The sequence below is a fragment of the Serinus canaria genome, chromosome 2, assembly GCF_022539315.1.
Source record: "Serinus canaria isolate serCan28SL12 chromosome 2, serCan2020, whole genome shotgun sequence".
NCBI lineage: Eukaryota > Metazoa > Chordata > Aves > Passeriformes > Fringillidae > Serinus > Serinus canaria.
The window spans coordinates 99,507,499-99,523,983 of NC_066315.1; the positions used below are offsets into that span (position 1 = coordinate 99,507,499).

The window sequence follows — 16,485 nt, forward strand, 5'->3', positions numbered from 1 at the left end:
CCTTAATGGTCACTTTCTCCCTAGGCTGCTGGATCACTGGAAATCCAAACAGCTCCTGCATGAACTCTTCTAACTGACACGATGGATACACTGGTCCACTGCCTTCACTGATGCTTCTGAAATGCTTCTGAACTAACTACCAGGCAACCTTCTGAAGATAATATTTTTTGGCAAGTTGAACTCATGTGGGTGCTTTCTTATCATCTAGCTTGGCTCCCCTTTAGCATCCTCCATGGAAAATACTCTTTCTATTAAGAGAAGCATCTGACATTTGGATGGGTGTATTATGTTTGTTTTACAGAGTCTAAAGCAAATATCCCTCAAAGCCATTACTGGAAAATATCTACATAAATATCTACATTGTTCCAGACAGTTCTACAAGCATTAATGTTGGTCATAGACTTCCCACATTTAAAAGCTTTTTGGTGTCTGCATTTCACAATGAACAACTCAGGCTTTGTCTACATTTGGCACACAGTAAAAACACACTGACTACTGAACACAGTTTTACTGTTATTACAGATAGGGAAAATAGTTCTTAATGACGTTTGAATTGGTCACATTTTACACACTGGTCCTTATGCACATGAAAGACAAAAAACTGTGAGCTAATTCCTTTCCAACATGGTGTATTTTGTCATAGTGGACAGAGAATTGAGCTGCTTAGGGAAGAATGCTCCTCAATCACTTTCTAAATTTTCCTCTGCTGTTTAGAGGAACTTGCAACAATCTCTGCATCACAGATTAGATAAAATGGTTATGCTGCTTTACTTCTGTCCTTAATTCTAATGTAAATATTTTCCTAAAAACTTGAAAACATCTGCAATATTAAAAAAAAATTCAAAATATTTAATTTATGAAGTGGAACAAAAAGATATGGGCTGCATTCATTTTACTTTTACTAAATCTGACTACTAGGATTCACATCCCAGCTCTTACAAACTTTTAATTTCCTCTCATGTAAAATTGTAGTGAAATGGAGCAGAGTTCATTTGATATGCTGTACAGTGAGAACTGAGAAGGACCAGACCTGTATCTGTACCACACCAAACACCAGAAAGTACTGAAGCTCTCCTGATATTTTCTAGAGAGAATAATGATGTCCTCGGCAAAGAGTGGCACCAGCAATTACTTCACTGCAATCGGCAAGACAAACTGATATCTATGACTGCACTGTACTGAAAAAACCTATGACTCCTCCATGCTAACCTTTAATATCAAACAGAGTAACAGCTTTTACAAGCTCTTAAGAAAGGCACTACCCTTTTTATTTTCACAGACAGCTGAACTGAAGACATGTATAAAATACCCAAGGTCAAACCAGGTAATGTACTCTTGATTAAAGCTACATTTCAAAGCTCTTCTTCCTGATCTAGTTTGCCCTTTTGCTTCTCCTGTGTCAATAAGGAAGACAAAAGTCATAAGAAACTGAAGTAATGCATAACAGATACCACAAATCAGCATGATACATGATTACAGTCTGCTGTGAGCAGCTCACAAATTGAGGAGAATTCAAACAATAGCACATGTTCTGTGATCTGGACATTGAGAACTCCCTTGACTCCTTTTCCTGTGAGCAAGCCATTGAGAAACACTGACATTTGGTCAATATAAAACACACCAGGAGAGCACAGACTGCCCAATACAACTGCCATTGTGGTTTTCCTAGCTGTAAACTGATTCCTCCCCCTTCATCTCCACTGCTGATTCGTCACAGCTCCTTTAACCAGTGCTGACAACAGTCTATTCACATCACTGTGCATTGTATCACACACAGAGTTTCAGACTCATCCTTAGAAAGGCATCTAACTGTATCTCAAACTACCAAACAGAAAAATAGAAAGCAACATGCCTTAATTTGCAAAGGACAGTGAGCAGGGGGTAAAGAAAAATCCAAACAAACAAAAGAGGATGAATGCTTTCAATTTAGTCTCATTCTTTAAATAGAACAGAATATTACCAATGGAAGAGCCAAAAGATCCCCGCACCTATACACTTTCACTAACTGGGCTTAGGAATAAGTCTGCTGTAAAACCAACAAATGAGATAAGTGAAAAAACAGTTTCCATAACATTTTATCTTACCATAATCAAAGAACTTACATGGGCAGAACAAAAATCAACCTTGAGCTTTGTGAACAGAACACAATGCAACAGGGGCACAATCATTCCAAGAAACCAAAGCAAATTTACTCCGAATTCCATCTTGCACAAGAACAGAAAGTCATGCCTGAAAGGACTGTTTTTATTTAAATGGTGAAACACTGATGCTTGTGATACTCTAGGAATACACACAATACTGGACCATCATACTTTGTTTCTGAGTCTGCAGAATGCCTCTGGCACAATCTGACTATAGTGTGTCAGTGCAGTACAGTGCAGTAAAACTGCAGATTTGGCTCTATATCACATCTCAGCAGACTCTTCTGAAAGGCATCCCCCCCAAATAATCCATGGAATATTTATAAGCTGGAGACTAAAGTGTGCCTCTGGGAGAGAATGGTACAGGGGAAGTGATATAGGGGACTGGACGACGAGGAAGCAAGAGGCAGAGCCCCATTTGGTGCAGGGGGAACAAAGGGAAGGAAAGCACCTTGTTTCCAGAGTTCCCTCACCTTCTCAAGTTGGTAGCAGATCTGGAAGTCATCATTCAGGGGAGAAACTCTCTATTACCTGCACACGTGTAACACATGCACTATTGCTCATACAATTGTATATGCAGAAAGAACTTGGCTGCAGAAAACTGCACCTGGTAAGTCAGTTCTAGCTCAGAGCACCAACCAAGGCATGCAGATGAGTGAGTCACGGATCTGAATTGATACCTGCAACTGTATTACATTTAACTGGAAGGAGATGTGTGTTGAGAAAGGTCTTGAGTTCAAACACGTGAGCAGCTCCTGGGAAGAAATGCAAAACCTGAACTGAGGCCCCATTATGGAACAGAAAGACAATTAAACAGCTGCAAATAAAGGGAAGCCCTTCTTGTGCTCAGCCACAGTTGCCCTGGTTGTGCTGCCCTGTCTACTGGCACAGCCCATGTCACTCAACACCTTCCACTATTGGTGGGAAGCATTTTTATTGCTTTTCCTGTTTTAAGTATGTTGAAACTCAATGTAATTCCATATATTTCCTTTCCTTCACACTCCTTACTGGTCTCCAGTCCACAACGAAGAGAAGAATAATTTAAATGCCCTCTTCTGTTTACATTTTGAGAAACAACTAGGATTTGATTATTTATCTTTTAGCAAGAGAGAAATAAGTGAAGAGTCCTCACATTCCCCAGAAATGAACACAAGTGCTTCATCCAACTGGGCAGTTCAGGCTTTAAAAATTTCTGTTGAGGCCATATAACTGGAGAAGGAATTCTCCTTCATTGAAATGGTAGTTTCTTAATGCAAAGAGAACTTCAAACAAATAAATATTTCAAAAGATTATGTTTCTAGAAAGTTTGTATCCTGAAGCCAAGGTTCTACTCTTTACTTTGATTTCTGTCATCATCTGAGAAACAAGTATGTTACCTGCCCTCTTTTAAACTACTTAAAAGCAGAAATGCACATAAAGCCTAATCTTTGATTTGTTAATAGTTTTATTATTTATATACAACAACAGTTGGGAATTTCCAGCATACTCCAATAAGAGTTTCTGATGGATTCTTTTCACTTGAGAATTATGAAGGAAGAATGGATTTACTAATAAGATGAAAACAACTGTTCTGAAAACAATGCCCATTTCCCCCCCTTTTTTTCTGCTGGTATGCTTTGTCTGATTACATTGATACATAAAATAGAAAAAAATGAAATTATTAAGAAACGGTCAAAGGAGGATTGGGAATAGCAGATAGATAAGCCAACCTTACACACCTAGGTAGATATGCAAGAATCTCACTGTGACAAAAATGACACATTATCTTCTATCTCAATTGCCCAGAGGCCCAAATAATAGAAAATGATCAATTTATCAAAAATAAAACAATGAACAAACGAAACAAGGTAAAGCAAAGAAATTGATCTGAAATTATTAGTAAGTGGAGAGAAAAAAGGGAAATATTATCAGCCACCAAATTTAGATCAAGACCACAAGTCATAGGTTTGTGCACTGAAACAGAAAAAAAAAAGGCAATGCAAGTAAAAATCCAAACATGGATTCTGCTCAGAAGACTTTCAGCCAGTGTTGCAATAACTGTTACACATGTGTAAGGTGAGAGAAATCTCCAGAAAATAAGCAGCTGAAATCTCTCCAAAAGAGAGTGATAGTGAGATATGCCTCTGACTCCATTTTAAGAGAGAAAATTGATAAAACATCAGTGATGATAAACATTTCAGGCAGTAAGTCCCCAGAAGAAGCCATGATCTTTTTCACAGGTTTTCACAGATTTCTATGGAGGTACAGGGAATTACTGAGTGTTGTGCTTAAAAAGCACTGTTCTTGATAAACATTTTTGTATGGAACTTTTTTTCAGGCAAACAGGACAGCACCACACTGGTTAAAACAGAAGCACCTGTCTCGGTGCTCTGAGGTCCACACTGTAATTTACAAAACTAGAATCAATCCTATTAGAGGCAGAGGGAAACTGAGACTTTTTGCTTGGAAAGCCTTTCCTGTTTCTCCTCCGGGAAAAAAGTGTACTTGTGCTCATAGCCTACTGTTGAAGATAACACCCATCTTCTGGAACAATGAGGCTGAGATGAAGAAATCTGTCTTGCTTGTGAATAAAGACACTTGTCTTAAGCTCATCCCACAGGCTGAAAGGTTTAGAATTAAATGTTTTGGAACTGCCCTTCAATTATTTCCTTTCTAAAGAAATTCATGGAATGCATAACCATTTACTTTTTGTTATTTTTTTCTATATTTCAGTTTTTGTGGTCTTCTGTGTATTTCTGACAACCTCACAGTATCCATACCATATCCACATTTCATGTTTACTGTAACTGCCTTTTAGCCAGGCAACCTTGATTGCTCAGAATCCAACTGTACATTTACTCAAGTTCCTGAACACTTACCTGTGCTATGCTCTTCATATAGTGTGGAAATAAAAGATCTCACTAGCAATGTCTCTTTGGTGGTTTCCAGGATCTTTTGTTCTTTTTCCCTCCTCATATCCATTCTGCTCATTTCCATCAGGACATAGGCTAAGCCCCCTCAACATTATGCAGTCCCATACATTTAACATTTGCCTCATTAAAGAGACATAAGAGCTGAATTTCTGCCAAAATACTTGGTACTTTATTACTTTTGCTTTATTTGTGAACCCATATTTATTATCTTCGCCCACATATAATCTTCTCTTTTCATCCTCTAAAAAGGTATAACTTGTTTACAACTTAGTAAAAGCATGCCTAAAATAATTTTTAATATTAATATAATAATTCTTTCAACATACTGTATATTAGGATGATCTCCCTGACACAGGTACAGAATGGTATATTTATAAATAAGTTTACAAATTTCTATGAATAAGCTTTAATAGAGGTCTCACTCTTGTCATTCTTACATAACATAATTTGCTGGTTACTATCAGGTCAAAACCCCCAAATTTTGCCTGTGTTAGCTGTGCTCTCTGCACCACAACCTCCTCTGTGGACAACCTCCCATCTCGACCTCAGCCCCTACTGACAGGAGCTGCCTACAAACCTCAGAGGAAAGAGGTGACTGACCAGTGCAGAACTGGTTAGTTCTGCTGTGATGCAAAACAAAACCAAACAAAACCACCAAACCCCCAAAAACAAAGACTTCCATGTAGCTAAAAGAAAATGAAACTTGGGGGAACTAGTGACTACATCTGACCCCCTTTTTTTGAAGAATTGTAACAATGCTGATGTAATGATCTATATTTTTCTACAATCAGTTTTGTAGAATGTAGAGAAAGGCTTCCTGGCATATGCCTCTTTAGAGAAAAGCTTTTCAAACCCACTCTGTTTGTGGTAAAAAGCAAGTTTATGGCAAACTTGCTGAGAAAAAAGGTTTCTACGATCCTGACAATGTAAGGAAAAAGGACAACCAACTAAATGAATATAGAAGTCATACTGGACCAACAAGTTCCTTTACACTTAAAGCCTACTTCTACATTCCCTGAACAGAATAAACTCTAGTGGCAACACCATAGCTTTATAGCATTCTACTACTCTTTAATAAACTGGTTTTTAATAATTGCTACAGTAGTGTTGGCAATTACATGTTTGACATAGTTGGGCCAATATATAAGTTGAGGCCAAGAAATTACACCTGTGCTGACCATTAAACTTCTCCACAATGTAGTTGGGAAGGAAACTCCATAAAGAATAAATATCCAAAATCTGCACCACTAGGATTTCAGGATGCAAATGCTCAGAATGCAGATCTTCCCAAACTCAAGCTTCTAAACCAAAAGAAAGGTAGTGAATCCTTCTTAAAGAAAGAAAAAAAACCAGCATGGAGGCAAAAGCAGAGAATAAAGAAATGTAGTAAGAGATTTTGGTCAGAAAATGTATTTAAGGGTTATTTTGATATTCAGTCCAAATAATTTACACAAACAAATATATGAAAAACAAAAACAAAACAAAAACTCCCAGCCTCCCTGCCATGTTCATGAAAGAAAACCAAAACTGAAAGGTTGTTCTCAGAAGATCCATATATCTGATTTCAAGATTCACCTTTCCATGCATTAGCACTTATATGTGAAAACTGCTTAAACTCATCTCTTTTTTTTTTTGATTACAATTAATGGAATTATCAGGGGAGTATTAAGAGGAGGAACAACTAATTTTTGAACCAATTCTAGAATTAATTATCTTTCAGAAATTTTATTATTTGGTATGTCCATTAAACAGGATCTCTACTGATACGTCTTACACGTATTTTCCACTGCTTAATTTAGGCACAAATTAAACTTCAGGTTGAACCCCACAATGTAACAAACAATTCTAATTAAATCAGAAAGAATACTTTTACAAAAGACACAACTGAAACAATTTCTCTAAAGTCAAATAAACCTTTAAAAAATTCTGGCAGCATCACTGTTGACTTGTACTAAAATGAACAAAATTAGGTTTAACTTAATTATGAGAAGTAGAGAGACACCCTTGAACTGCTTAGTTTCCCAGTCTGATTTGTCTTAAAATTGGGATTACAACCAAACTGATAAATACCATGACTCTATTTTGGTTTAGTCTGAGGTGTAAAATTTATTTTTCAAGCATAGACGCTTAGTCTTTGGACTTTTTCAACACAGTATCAACTGTATTTTATTTTCTTATTTCTTAACTTCTGCATTCCACCATCTTTCTTTTTCCAAATCTGTCAGTGCAGTGTTAATTTAGAAAAACACAGCCACCCAAACCCTGGCTTCTTGTAGATCCTAATATAAACAAGGCTGTGTACATCTCTTAGTGCAGAGCAGGCTGTGTATGCAGAGGCAGGCCAGTGAGCAGTTTCTTAAGAAGAAATATGACTCTTGGCCTTTCTTTATCCCGTCATGTGAAACTCACTACTTGAAAAAAAGAAAAACTGCCCATCTCTAAGTGAAAAAATGCATGTGGTATTTAAGAAAACTTAAACTTCAAATGTAAATAATTTGACAGTATCCCATATAACATGCCATTAAATTTGCAATGCTCTTCTTTTTTAAGCATTTAACTCACCGTTATTATACAGTTGTTATATTAAATTTTGTACCTAAACATGCATTTCACAGTAGGTTAGGTTTAAAGTAAGAGACTATAGAACACACTTGTTCTATAGAGCATAGTAAAAAAAAAAAAATTCCCATAGACAGAACTTCAAATACATTTGTGTTACGTAATGATTAATAAGGTGATGTATTCTTTAACCAACCAACTCTGCCACTGAGAACATGCACATACTCAGCAATGAATTGTAAATGAACAGATTGAATTAAATTCTGTAGAAGTGGAATAAAAATAAGTGACTCTCAATGTTCCCTGCAATATAATGAAGCTGGCTTTGGTCATAGTTTACTCTTTCTCCCACGCATACACTGGAAGAGTCTTAAACCAAGAACAGCACATAAATAACACCACAACTGACAGAATGACCCACAACTTCCTTCTGAAATCCACTCATAAATCCTGCATGCAGATTCTAGATAACCATCATCGGCACTTTTACTTCATTTGAAGACATTTTGAGATGCTGACCCTGAACAATGATTCATAATCAGGATTCTGGAGTTAAGCTGTATCAGCATGTTTGCTGTACTCTTTCTTTAACTTGCCAGGAGGAATACACATATTTTTAAGGTTTTCTTTATTGGCAGTTATCTGTACTCTAGATAAGTTATAAACCTTCAAGGCAATTTCAAACTATGCTGATTAACTCTGCTATTTTCCTTTCCTATGTTTTAATAACTACTTCTATGATTTTAATATGCAAAATTCAAACAAAATGTCCCTCGGTGCAGTCCAGCCTTACAGAGAAGCCTTCCCTTCCTGCTGCTCAGTACCCCAGAGTCTGGTCATTTTTGCCAGTCACACTGGCCCACTGTGCCAGCTCACTGATTCAGCCCTGTACCAGCACCTATTCACATCTGTCCTCAATTCTGTGATGCAAAATAAACACAGTCTTTTCTCTTTTAATAATAAATGCAACAGAAGGCTCTTTCTTTGTTATAAAGTATATTGATGCTTTATATACTGAGGGTAACAGTATATTGATTAAAGTATATTACTGTGTCTATGCTGAGGGTAACACTGAGTGTCTTGGTGCTTCAGCAGTCTTTTGCTCAGGCTTGAAAAGCTCCTCAAGTGTATTGCAAAAGCCTGTAGTTTAACTCTGTAGAAAGGATATGGAAAAATATATCTCCAAATTAAATACAGGATACTAATAGAGAAAACTAAATGCAGACAAGCTCAGCTGATGGACCTGCTTGCAATTCTCCAATTTGCTGAATGGATTACATTTCCAAACGAGGCTGAGTTGCCATGTTACACTAACATGTCCTGCACCTATTATTGCCCCGTGTGTGCAGTCAGGTAAAAAAAAAAATTAGGAAAAACATTCATCAGTTGTTCAGGAAAAACTGAAAAATTTGATGACTAGGAGAGGAAAGAACTGTTTCCTCGACAGAATAAAGCCAGCTTTGCTGTATTGTTTCGAAGAAAACGAAGACTAATAAAACATCAAAGAGAGTCCAAGTGTACTTTCATGCATCTGTCATGACTCTGCCTAGTCTTTAGATTTTATTACTCCTTTAAACTGAGGTTAGGGAATATTTTATGTTTCTCTGCCTTTGACTTTCAACCTTTTTGCTTGTTCTAAAACCGCAGGAAACAGAACCAGTCACACACAGTGAAGCATGTGGGAAAATGTATGGTTTAAATTTATGTTTGAGCAGCCCATTGAGGGCAGCTTAAACAGTTCTCCACTGGCAATTAGTTAATAAGAAAAAGTATTTGTCACATCAATTTTAAAAGGCAGAGAAGGTACTGTGTTTATAAACTACCTCCTATCTTTTTATATATTTGAGAAGTGCTATTGTCTTCTCTAGGTATGGAAGGCCTTTGTGAACCAAAGTTGTTTTAACAGGGGGGGTACCTGCCTGTATGCATTCTGGCTATTTCTGAACGGTATTTTCATACTGCTTCATCCTCCAAACTGAAAATACAAATGCACTTGGAGGTTTCTCTAGCTACTTCTTATTCCATATCTTTGTACTTCTAAATACTAGGATTATAACATCATGGTTACATTTTGATTACCAAAATTAAGATAGAATTGGTTAAATCGAATGATTTTTGTTTTGCAAGTGAAAGCAAGAAGGGGAACAACAACAACAACAACAAAAATCACAGCAACACATGAAATGGTTATTTCATAGAATTCCCAGTGCATATTTTAAGAAACCACAATTCTGCCTCTTGAGAGTGTGGCCTATTAGTTAGTAAACAGTGAAAAATTCAAGCATTACACACTGGAGAATGACTTCTGTCCTATCTGGCAGCCACCTCTGTTTAGAAGACTCATCAGTGAGGCTAAAGTGATTACTCTATAAATATAACCTCTCTTTTTTTTTTTTTTCTTATTACTATTAAATAACAATTTAGTGGTTGGTTAAGGCTTATAGTTTATCAGGTAAGTGGAGAAAACTTGTTCGTGAATTAACCAAACAAAATTTGCTTCTAACTTAAGCAATGAATTTTTAAGGTTTGACTGTGATACTGCATGAGAAACTTTAAAAGGAAAAAAATGAAGAAACTTTATCATCACAGTGAGTTGTTTATATATGAACCAGAATAGATGGAAGGAAATAATATTATGGTTTTCTTGTATCACCATAAAAATTTAGTTCTTAAAATCTCATCACATGAAACATTTCATATTAATACTTTTCTCATGCTGCTAGAAGTAAAAATTATTAGTCCTATATTTACTAAGCACTTACCAAATGTAAAAAGAATCACTGCCTTTAAAAATAATGTTCTCTAGATAACAACAGCAACAATAATAATAGTGCTTAGCTTAATTTATCATAAATCTATCCGCATTTACTGCACTGCACCTTATGAAGAAAAGAGTATACCAATGCACCTAATTGCAATGCCACACTAGACAAAAGAAGCAGAGAATGCCAAGGCAGCTTTTCTGACCTCAGCCTATAGGAGGGAATTTACTGATGACTGTGCATGCCAGCAATTAAACCTTATGTCTACAAGAGTGCAAGGCAAGTCAAAAATATGCTTTGTTTTAAGAAGTGCTGCTGTTGAGAAAAGAGTTATCTTTCTTCTCTCACTGAGAGCTGAATCTGTGGACCACAACAGAACAGAACAACAGAACCCAACAACAGAGTTGGGTTTTTTTTCGATTACCTAATATAGGATAGACATTTCAGAAATTGGCTGAAACCCCCCCAGGACAGAATAACTGCAAAGAAAAAGAAAATCTGTGTCTTTTCCATCTATATCAGCTCAAATATAAAATCAATTTTCTTCGGCCAAGCTCACATCCCTTCTGTTTGCTTTTCTGAGAACTTGTATAATTTAGGTTTATTAGCCCCAATGTTCACACAGAGACCAATTTAGGCCTGCACACTTAAGTATATCTGAAGGGAAAGAAGACTGATAAAGACTTCTTTATCAGTCTTCTTTCCCTTCAGATATACTTCAGATATACTTCAGAATCCTGCCCTCAACCAGTACTGGGGCAAAGTACTGGTTGAGGGCAGGATTCCCTTAAATCCTTGGTCTACTTCCTATTCCAAGGAACTCAGCGGGCTGAGAAAACCCTTTCCAGCCAGGGCCACTCATGAACACACAGGCTGCTATTTGCATGTGAACACAGTGAGATGAAATTCTATTCTAGAACTTTCTAATAAACCTGAAGGGAGTTGCTTTTTTATTTCTAACAACAACAGCTTGAGCTTGAGCTGTGTGTGACCTAAAAAGAGAACTGAATGTTTTGCTTTTGTCTTTTTTGTCCCCTTCCCAAAGTGCCTAGTTCTGCTTGTCTACTCTTGCGCTCTAGTACTACCACCTTTCTCTGGCAATGTTTGAGCACTGCAAGTGTCCTCACACCTTTTTTTAGATCACTGAAACTAATTTTAGCAAGCCACCAGACAGCTGAGTAGCCAAAACTAAGTTAGCTCAATGCTTACTTTATGGAAACAACAGATGCATGTCACCAGACTGGGGTGCCTGATATCCCCCAAGGATGACTGATGTTCTGAATTGAAATTTTGTACCTCTTCATTACCACATAAATTAACTGACTTAAATTCATGAAGTTTTTAAAGACATAATCAACTCACTAGCTTTTTTTCATTTTTTAATTGAAGGCCATCATACCTGAACCTTTATTTGTTTTGTTCTGTTCTACATTTATAGAATTTTTCTTTGTCGTTCCCATCCATGGATACAATAAAATTTGGGTTTTTGGTTACCAGCATAAAGAAACTGAAATATTAAAAATGGAGCTGTATTCATCATATAGGAAACTAACTTTTTAGAAAACTGTCCTTGAATCAGAGGAAAATTTTAATTTCTGCCTATTGTTTATATACTAGACAGTTCAATGCCAAAACTTCTCTAAATCACAATCTGAAAGTCCCTCATAGACCTAGAATTTGCTAAATTTAAATTATGTGGATACAGACAAAAAGCACAGTTTGAATATAGTTCAAATAAGTTAAAGTTAGATGGGAGATTTATCATCATAAACAGAATAAATCTGCTGAAATCTGTCTAAGTCAAATGGGGACAGAACTAAATAAAATCAACTTTTCAAAGTAAGTATCAGTATTGAAATTAAACTTGAAATTTACCTTGTAAGAAATATTAAATCAGAGGACAAGGAAAACAATAACCTGTCAGTTTTATGATATTAATCTAGAAGAAATATATGAAGGTCATTAAGGAGAGAAGATGGTTGATGGCCATGCAATAATACCCCCTCCAAGAGTTACATAAATGTCTTTGTAGCTGGTGATAAAGAACAATCCTGATCTTTGCTGACCTCTAGCTTGGCCACAGATTCGTATTTGTTACAAATATCACATGATGCATCAACATGATGTGTGCACTAAATGTATTCCTTAACAATGAAAGAAGTGAGATACATAATAACTCATGTAAGAATATTAAAATGATTAAATGAATAAGAATGAGGGAAAAGCATTCCAGTGAAGGAACAGTATCCTGATAATTTGAAAGGGCATTGAGGATCAAGGAAAATTACTTTCAGGCAAAAAGTAAATAAAACATTTGCCTCTGTGTCCTTCTAATACCTCTGATTCCAGCAAAATACTTCTCCCACAGATATAAAGAAAATTAGGTTAAATTTTAAAAATACAGAAGCTCTGTACTGTAGCCAAATTAAACTATTCCAAAATACACTGTATTTGCAACTCTTTTAACAGTCAGCAAGTTTGGACGCTGACATTATAATTTCCTAATAATGCTCTTCAGTATTCTTAAGCCAGCCGCCCAACTTGTAGTCCAATGATATTTATAACTTATGCTAGGATTTTTTAGGTTTGGCTTTGTGTTTTTTATAAGCTGAGAAGTGGTGGCCTACTGATAATGTTCTTCCTTCACTACTAAGCAAAAGATTCGGATTTAGCTGATGGCATGGGATGTTTTCTCCTAAAGCCAGTGTGATGGAAACACTGCAGTTGTTTCAAAATCCCACAGTAAGCATGTGTATCAGCATTACACTCCTTCCCTTTTCCCCTTCACCAGTGAAAGATGACCACAGACAGGTTCTGAGAGAAATGCCACATGCTCCTGCTGAGCCAGAAAACAGCACCCTCACCCTCTGTATTTCCTAAGTGAATGAAAGAACCCAGTTTCCAACCTCTGCTCACAGGCTCTCAGTTATGAGGAGAATGTGCCCCCACCACCCTGACAAACGTCCATCTACTGCTAGCACAGAAATGTTCTTCTGGGTAGAGGGGCAGATAAAAGCTGGGTGCATTTTTAGCATCTTTCTGTCAAGATTATATTTCAGTGTTTGAAATCATCAATACCTGTGAGAAAAATGGCTGTTTGATCAGATCACTGACACAGCTGTACCTGACTTTCAAGTTTCTGCTCTAAGACTGAAGGTGTGTAAACAAGGATAAGTCAGTCAGCTGTTATATTTTCAAGTAGATCATGACATGAAAAGCACAGATACATTCAAAGAATATTGAACTATCAAATGATACTTCATGAAGGGTCTTGAAGGTAAAGAATTATGCAAATGTACTCACTACTATAACAAATAATCTTAGAATAAGGGAAAAGCAAGCCAGTTAGAGTTATGGAGGGAAGAAACAGAAAAAACCCTTTTAAACTTGGTTTAACCTCTTACAGAAAAAAAGGTAGTAGGATTTAGTTTTCTGTTCCAAGACAGTGGACTTAATTCTAGATCCAATTTTTTCCCTCCTTTGTGTTTTGGTTTTGGACACAACATGAGACCTAACATTCTTCCTGTCAGAGCCTGTAGACAGGCATCATTTTTTTACAGGGAAAACACACCACCGTTAACACTATAATTTGGTGTATTCCTGGTTTGGTCTGGCCCTTTCAGCACCATTTTCCAAAGTAGGATTTTGTGACCTTTACTGATCATTGAAGTAGGGTTCACATTCATGTATTTTAAATATGTACTGTTATTCTGTTTTCTTGGTCTGATGTTTTAGTGTGTGAATAGATATGATAAACAGTCAGTCTGCACTTTTCAGCAAGCACAACTCAAATCTGTGGAGGTGGTGAGTGAGGGCAGAGAGGAAACCCACTGATTACCACCTCGGACAGCTGTCTAAGTCTCTCTGTGTACAACCACTGCTTTAATTTCCAGCTACTCTGGACTGTGAGCAAATGCCCAGGTTTTGGTAAATGCACTGAGGTCAAATGAGTTCCTTCATACACATGTCTAATTTTTCCTCACTTCCATGTGCTGATGAATCATTTTTTCCCAAAAATTGTCTGGAAAGAGTGAAAACAAACCATGACCCACAACATCGGAATTGCCCACTGTGGCAGAAGCATGACCAGTCCTTTAGTGACATGGACCTATTCCCCTGCTTCAGGCTCAGCAGCAAGAGCATAGAGGAGGGAAAAGCAGAACACTGAGTCCAGGAACAGACTTGTGGCATTGCTGCTGACCATTCTGCCAATTAGATAAATTGTAACCCACTGCAGTGTGTTCTCTGGAAACCCTAAATCCCATAGCAACTGCAGGAGCATGTGTTCTTACAAGAGCAGTTCACATGAAATGTGTATTTTCAATGGAAATCTAATTCAGACCTGTGTTACTATCAAGAACAGCTGAGTTTGTAGCCCTTATAATGTTAACAGACTATTTTTGATTAATAGGTTTTAATCACTGTACTATGTACTTATGATTTGCACCTTCACAATCTACTACACTTCTCAGAACATTTCTGACCAGACTGAATCTGCTTACAGATTTTGACTGTGTTACATAGATGTGTACCACTTCACTTTGAAGGACAGAATACCAAATGTATGACTGTCTTTAATTACATACTGCTTATAATTTTTTCCACCTAGAAAATATATTAGTAATGCAGGTATGCATTTGGTTATGTAAATGTCTCAGAAATTTTTATGGAATGTGAAAAGACAGAGCAATTTCAGCACTGTCTGGGTCTCAGAACTTTAAACAAAGGATTCTCCTTAGATTGACTCAACATTTTTCCAACTTAATAGTTTCAATTGAAATGATTTTATGTAAATCAATTTTGAGTGGAATAAAGATACTTAAAGTTATTTGATTTTTTAAACTTTTCTTTATTAGATGTGAAATATTTGAGGCAGAATATTTAGTTGTATAATAATGGCAAACTATGATAATAAATTAATTTTGCTCCACCTATATAGAGAATGAAAATGTTAATTCCCGCATTGCAAAACTCCTGAATCTTACTGATATATTTTCTAACTTGTTATAGACGATCACATTCTTGGCTATAAATTTCCTAAAAGAAATACTTACTACTGTGCACAGTCAATCAGCTGATATTCGTTTGACCTCTCGAAGCACGCCTTTACACCTTCATCATCCCAGAGCTTTTTTGCATGTTCAAAGAACTCCTGAAAATGGGAAATGCAATAAATCAGAGAACATATCTCAATTTTTTCAATCCCCAATCTGAGCTGTTCCTTCCCCCAACCATCATGCTTTATGCTTTGCAAAATGATAGATTATACACTTACAGAAGAAAAGCTATAAGCATTTATTAGCAAAGTTACAATAAAGTATACAAAACATGGCTGCTGAGAGTTTCCAGGACATGATATATAATGAAGACTGTCTTCAAAATTCATGCCTGTCCATATACAAAATTTACTGTAAGTACAAAAGTTACCTAGAAGAATGTTCACTTCATTTTTAACTGAATTTATGCTTCTGTCATGGAAAAGGCATAAAAGTGACACAAAAAGCCACTCAGCTTATAAACATTAGCTTTCCAGAGAAAGAACCAGCCTGGAACTTGAAAAATATTGTGCAACTTTTCCTGAAAAACACAACTTTCCGCTACTTGGTATTTTCTCATGCATTATAATAACTTGATTGCAAGACTTTCAGAGTCTTTGCTCAACACTGCATCCTCCAAACAGCTGCCTGGCACAATGTGTTGTTCCTAGCAGCTATCCCAGGCTACCCAATCCAGAAAGGTCTGCCAGCAAGCTTAATTCAGAATGATTTGGAAGAGGAACCAAAGCTGTCCTTTGTGCCAGAGAAGCCACAGCCACGCACGGGCAGAGAGGTAGGTCCAACCCTGCCTGCTGGCTCCTTTTCTCTAGCCCCAGTTCTAGAGACTCCAGGATCCAGCTTGCTTTAAAGCTGGGAGTCCATTTTGTGTTTTATCCTTTCTGGTAAATGACACTGTAACAGAGTTTTTCCAGCTACATAGTTCTAAATTCAAATGAAGGATGTTTAGATGAATTAGTATTTCCTTTATTATATGGCCCTTTCCTCCCTTGAACAAAATTGTTAAAGCAATACGTCAACTCAAACAGAGAAGTTGTTTTCTTAACACCTCAACACT

The 16,485-nt window shown here is 36.7% G+C and overlaps 1 protein-coding gene across 3 annotated transcripts in view; it reads right to left on the reverse strand.

Moving 5' to 3' along the window:
* GNAL (G protein subunit alpha L) overlaps positions 1 to 16,485 on the reverse strand; it is a 175,331-nt gene that overhangs the window by 37,447 nt on the left and 121,399 nt on the right. For all 3 annotated transcript variants that reach the window (XM_050970478.1, XM_009102028.4, XM_018908697.3), the window contains exon 5: positions 15,429 to 15,526. In XM_050970478.1, the coding sequence (XP_050826435.1) occupies positions 15,429 to 15,526 (98 nt within the window). The remainder of the gene's footprint in view (positions 1 to 15,428; positions 15,527 to 16,485) is intronic.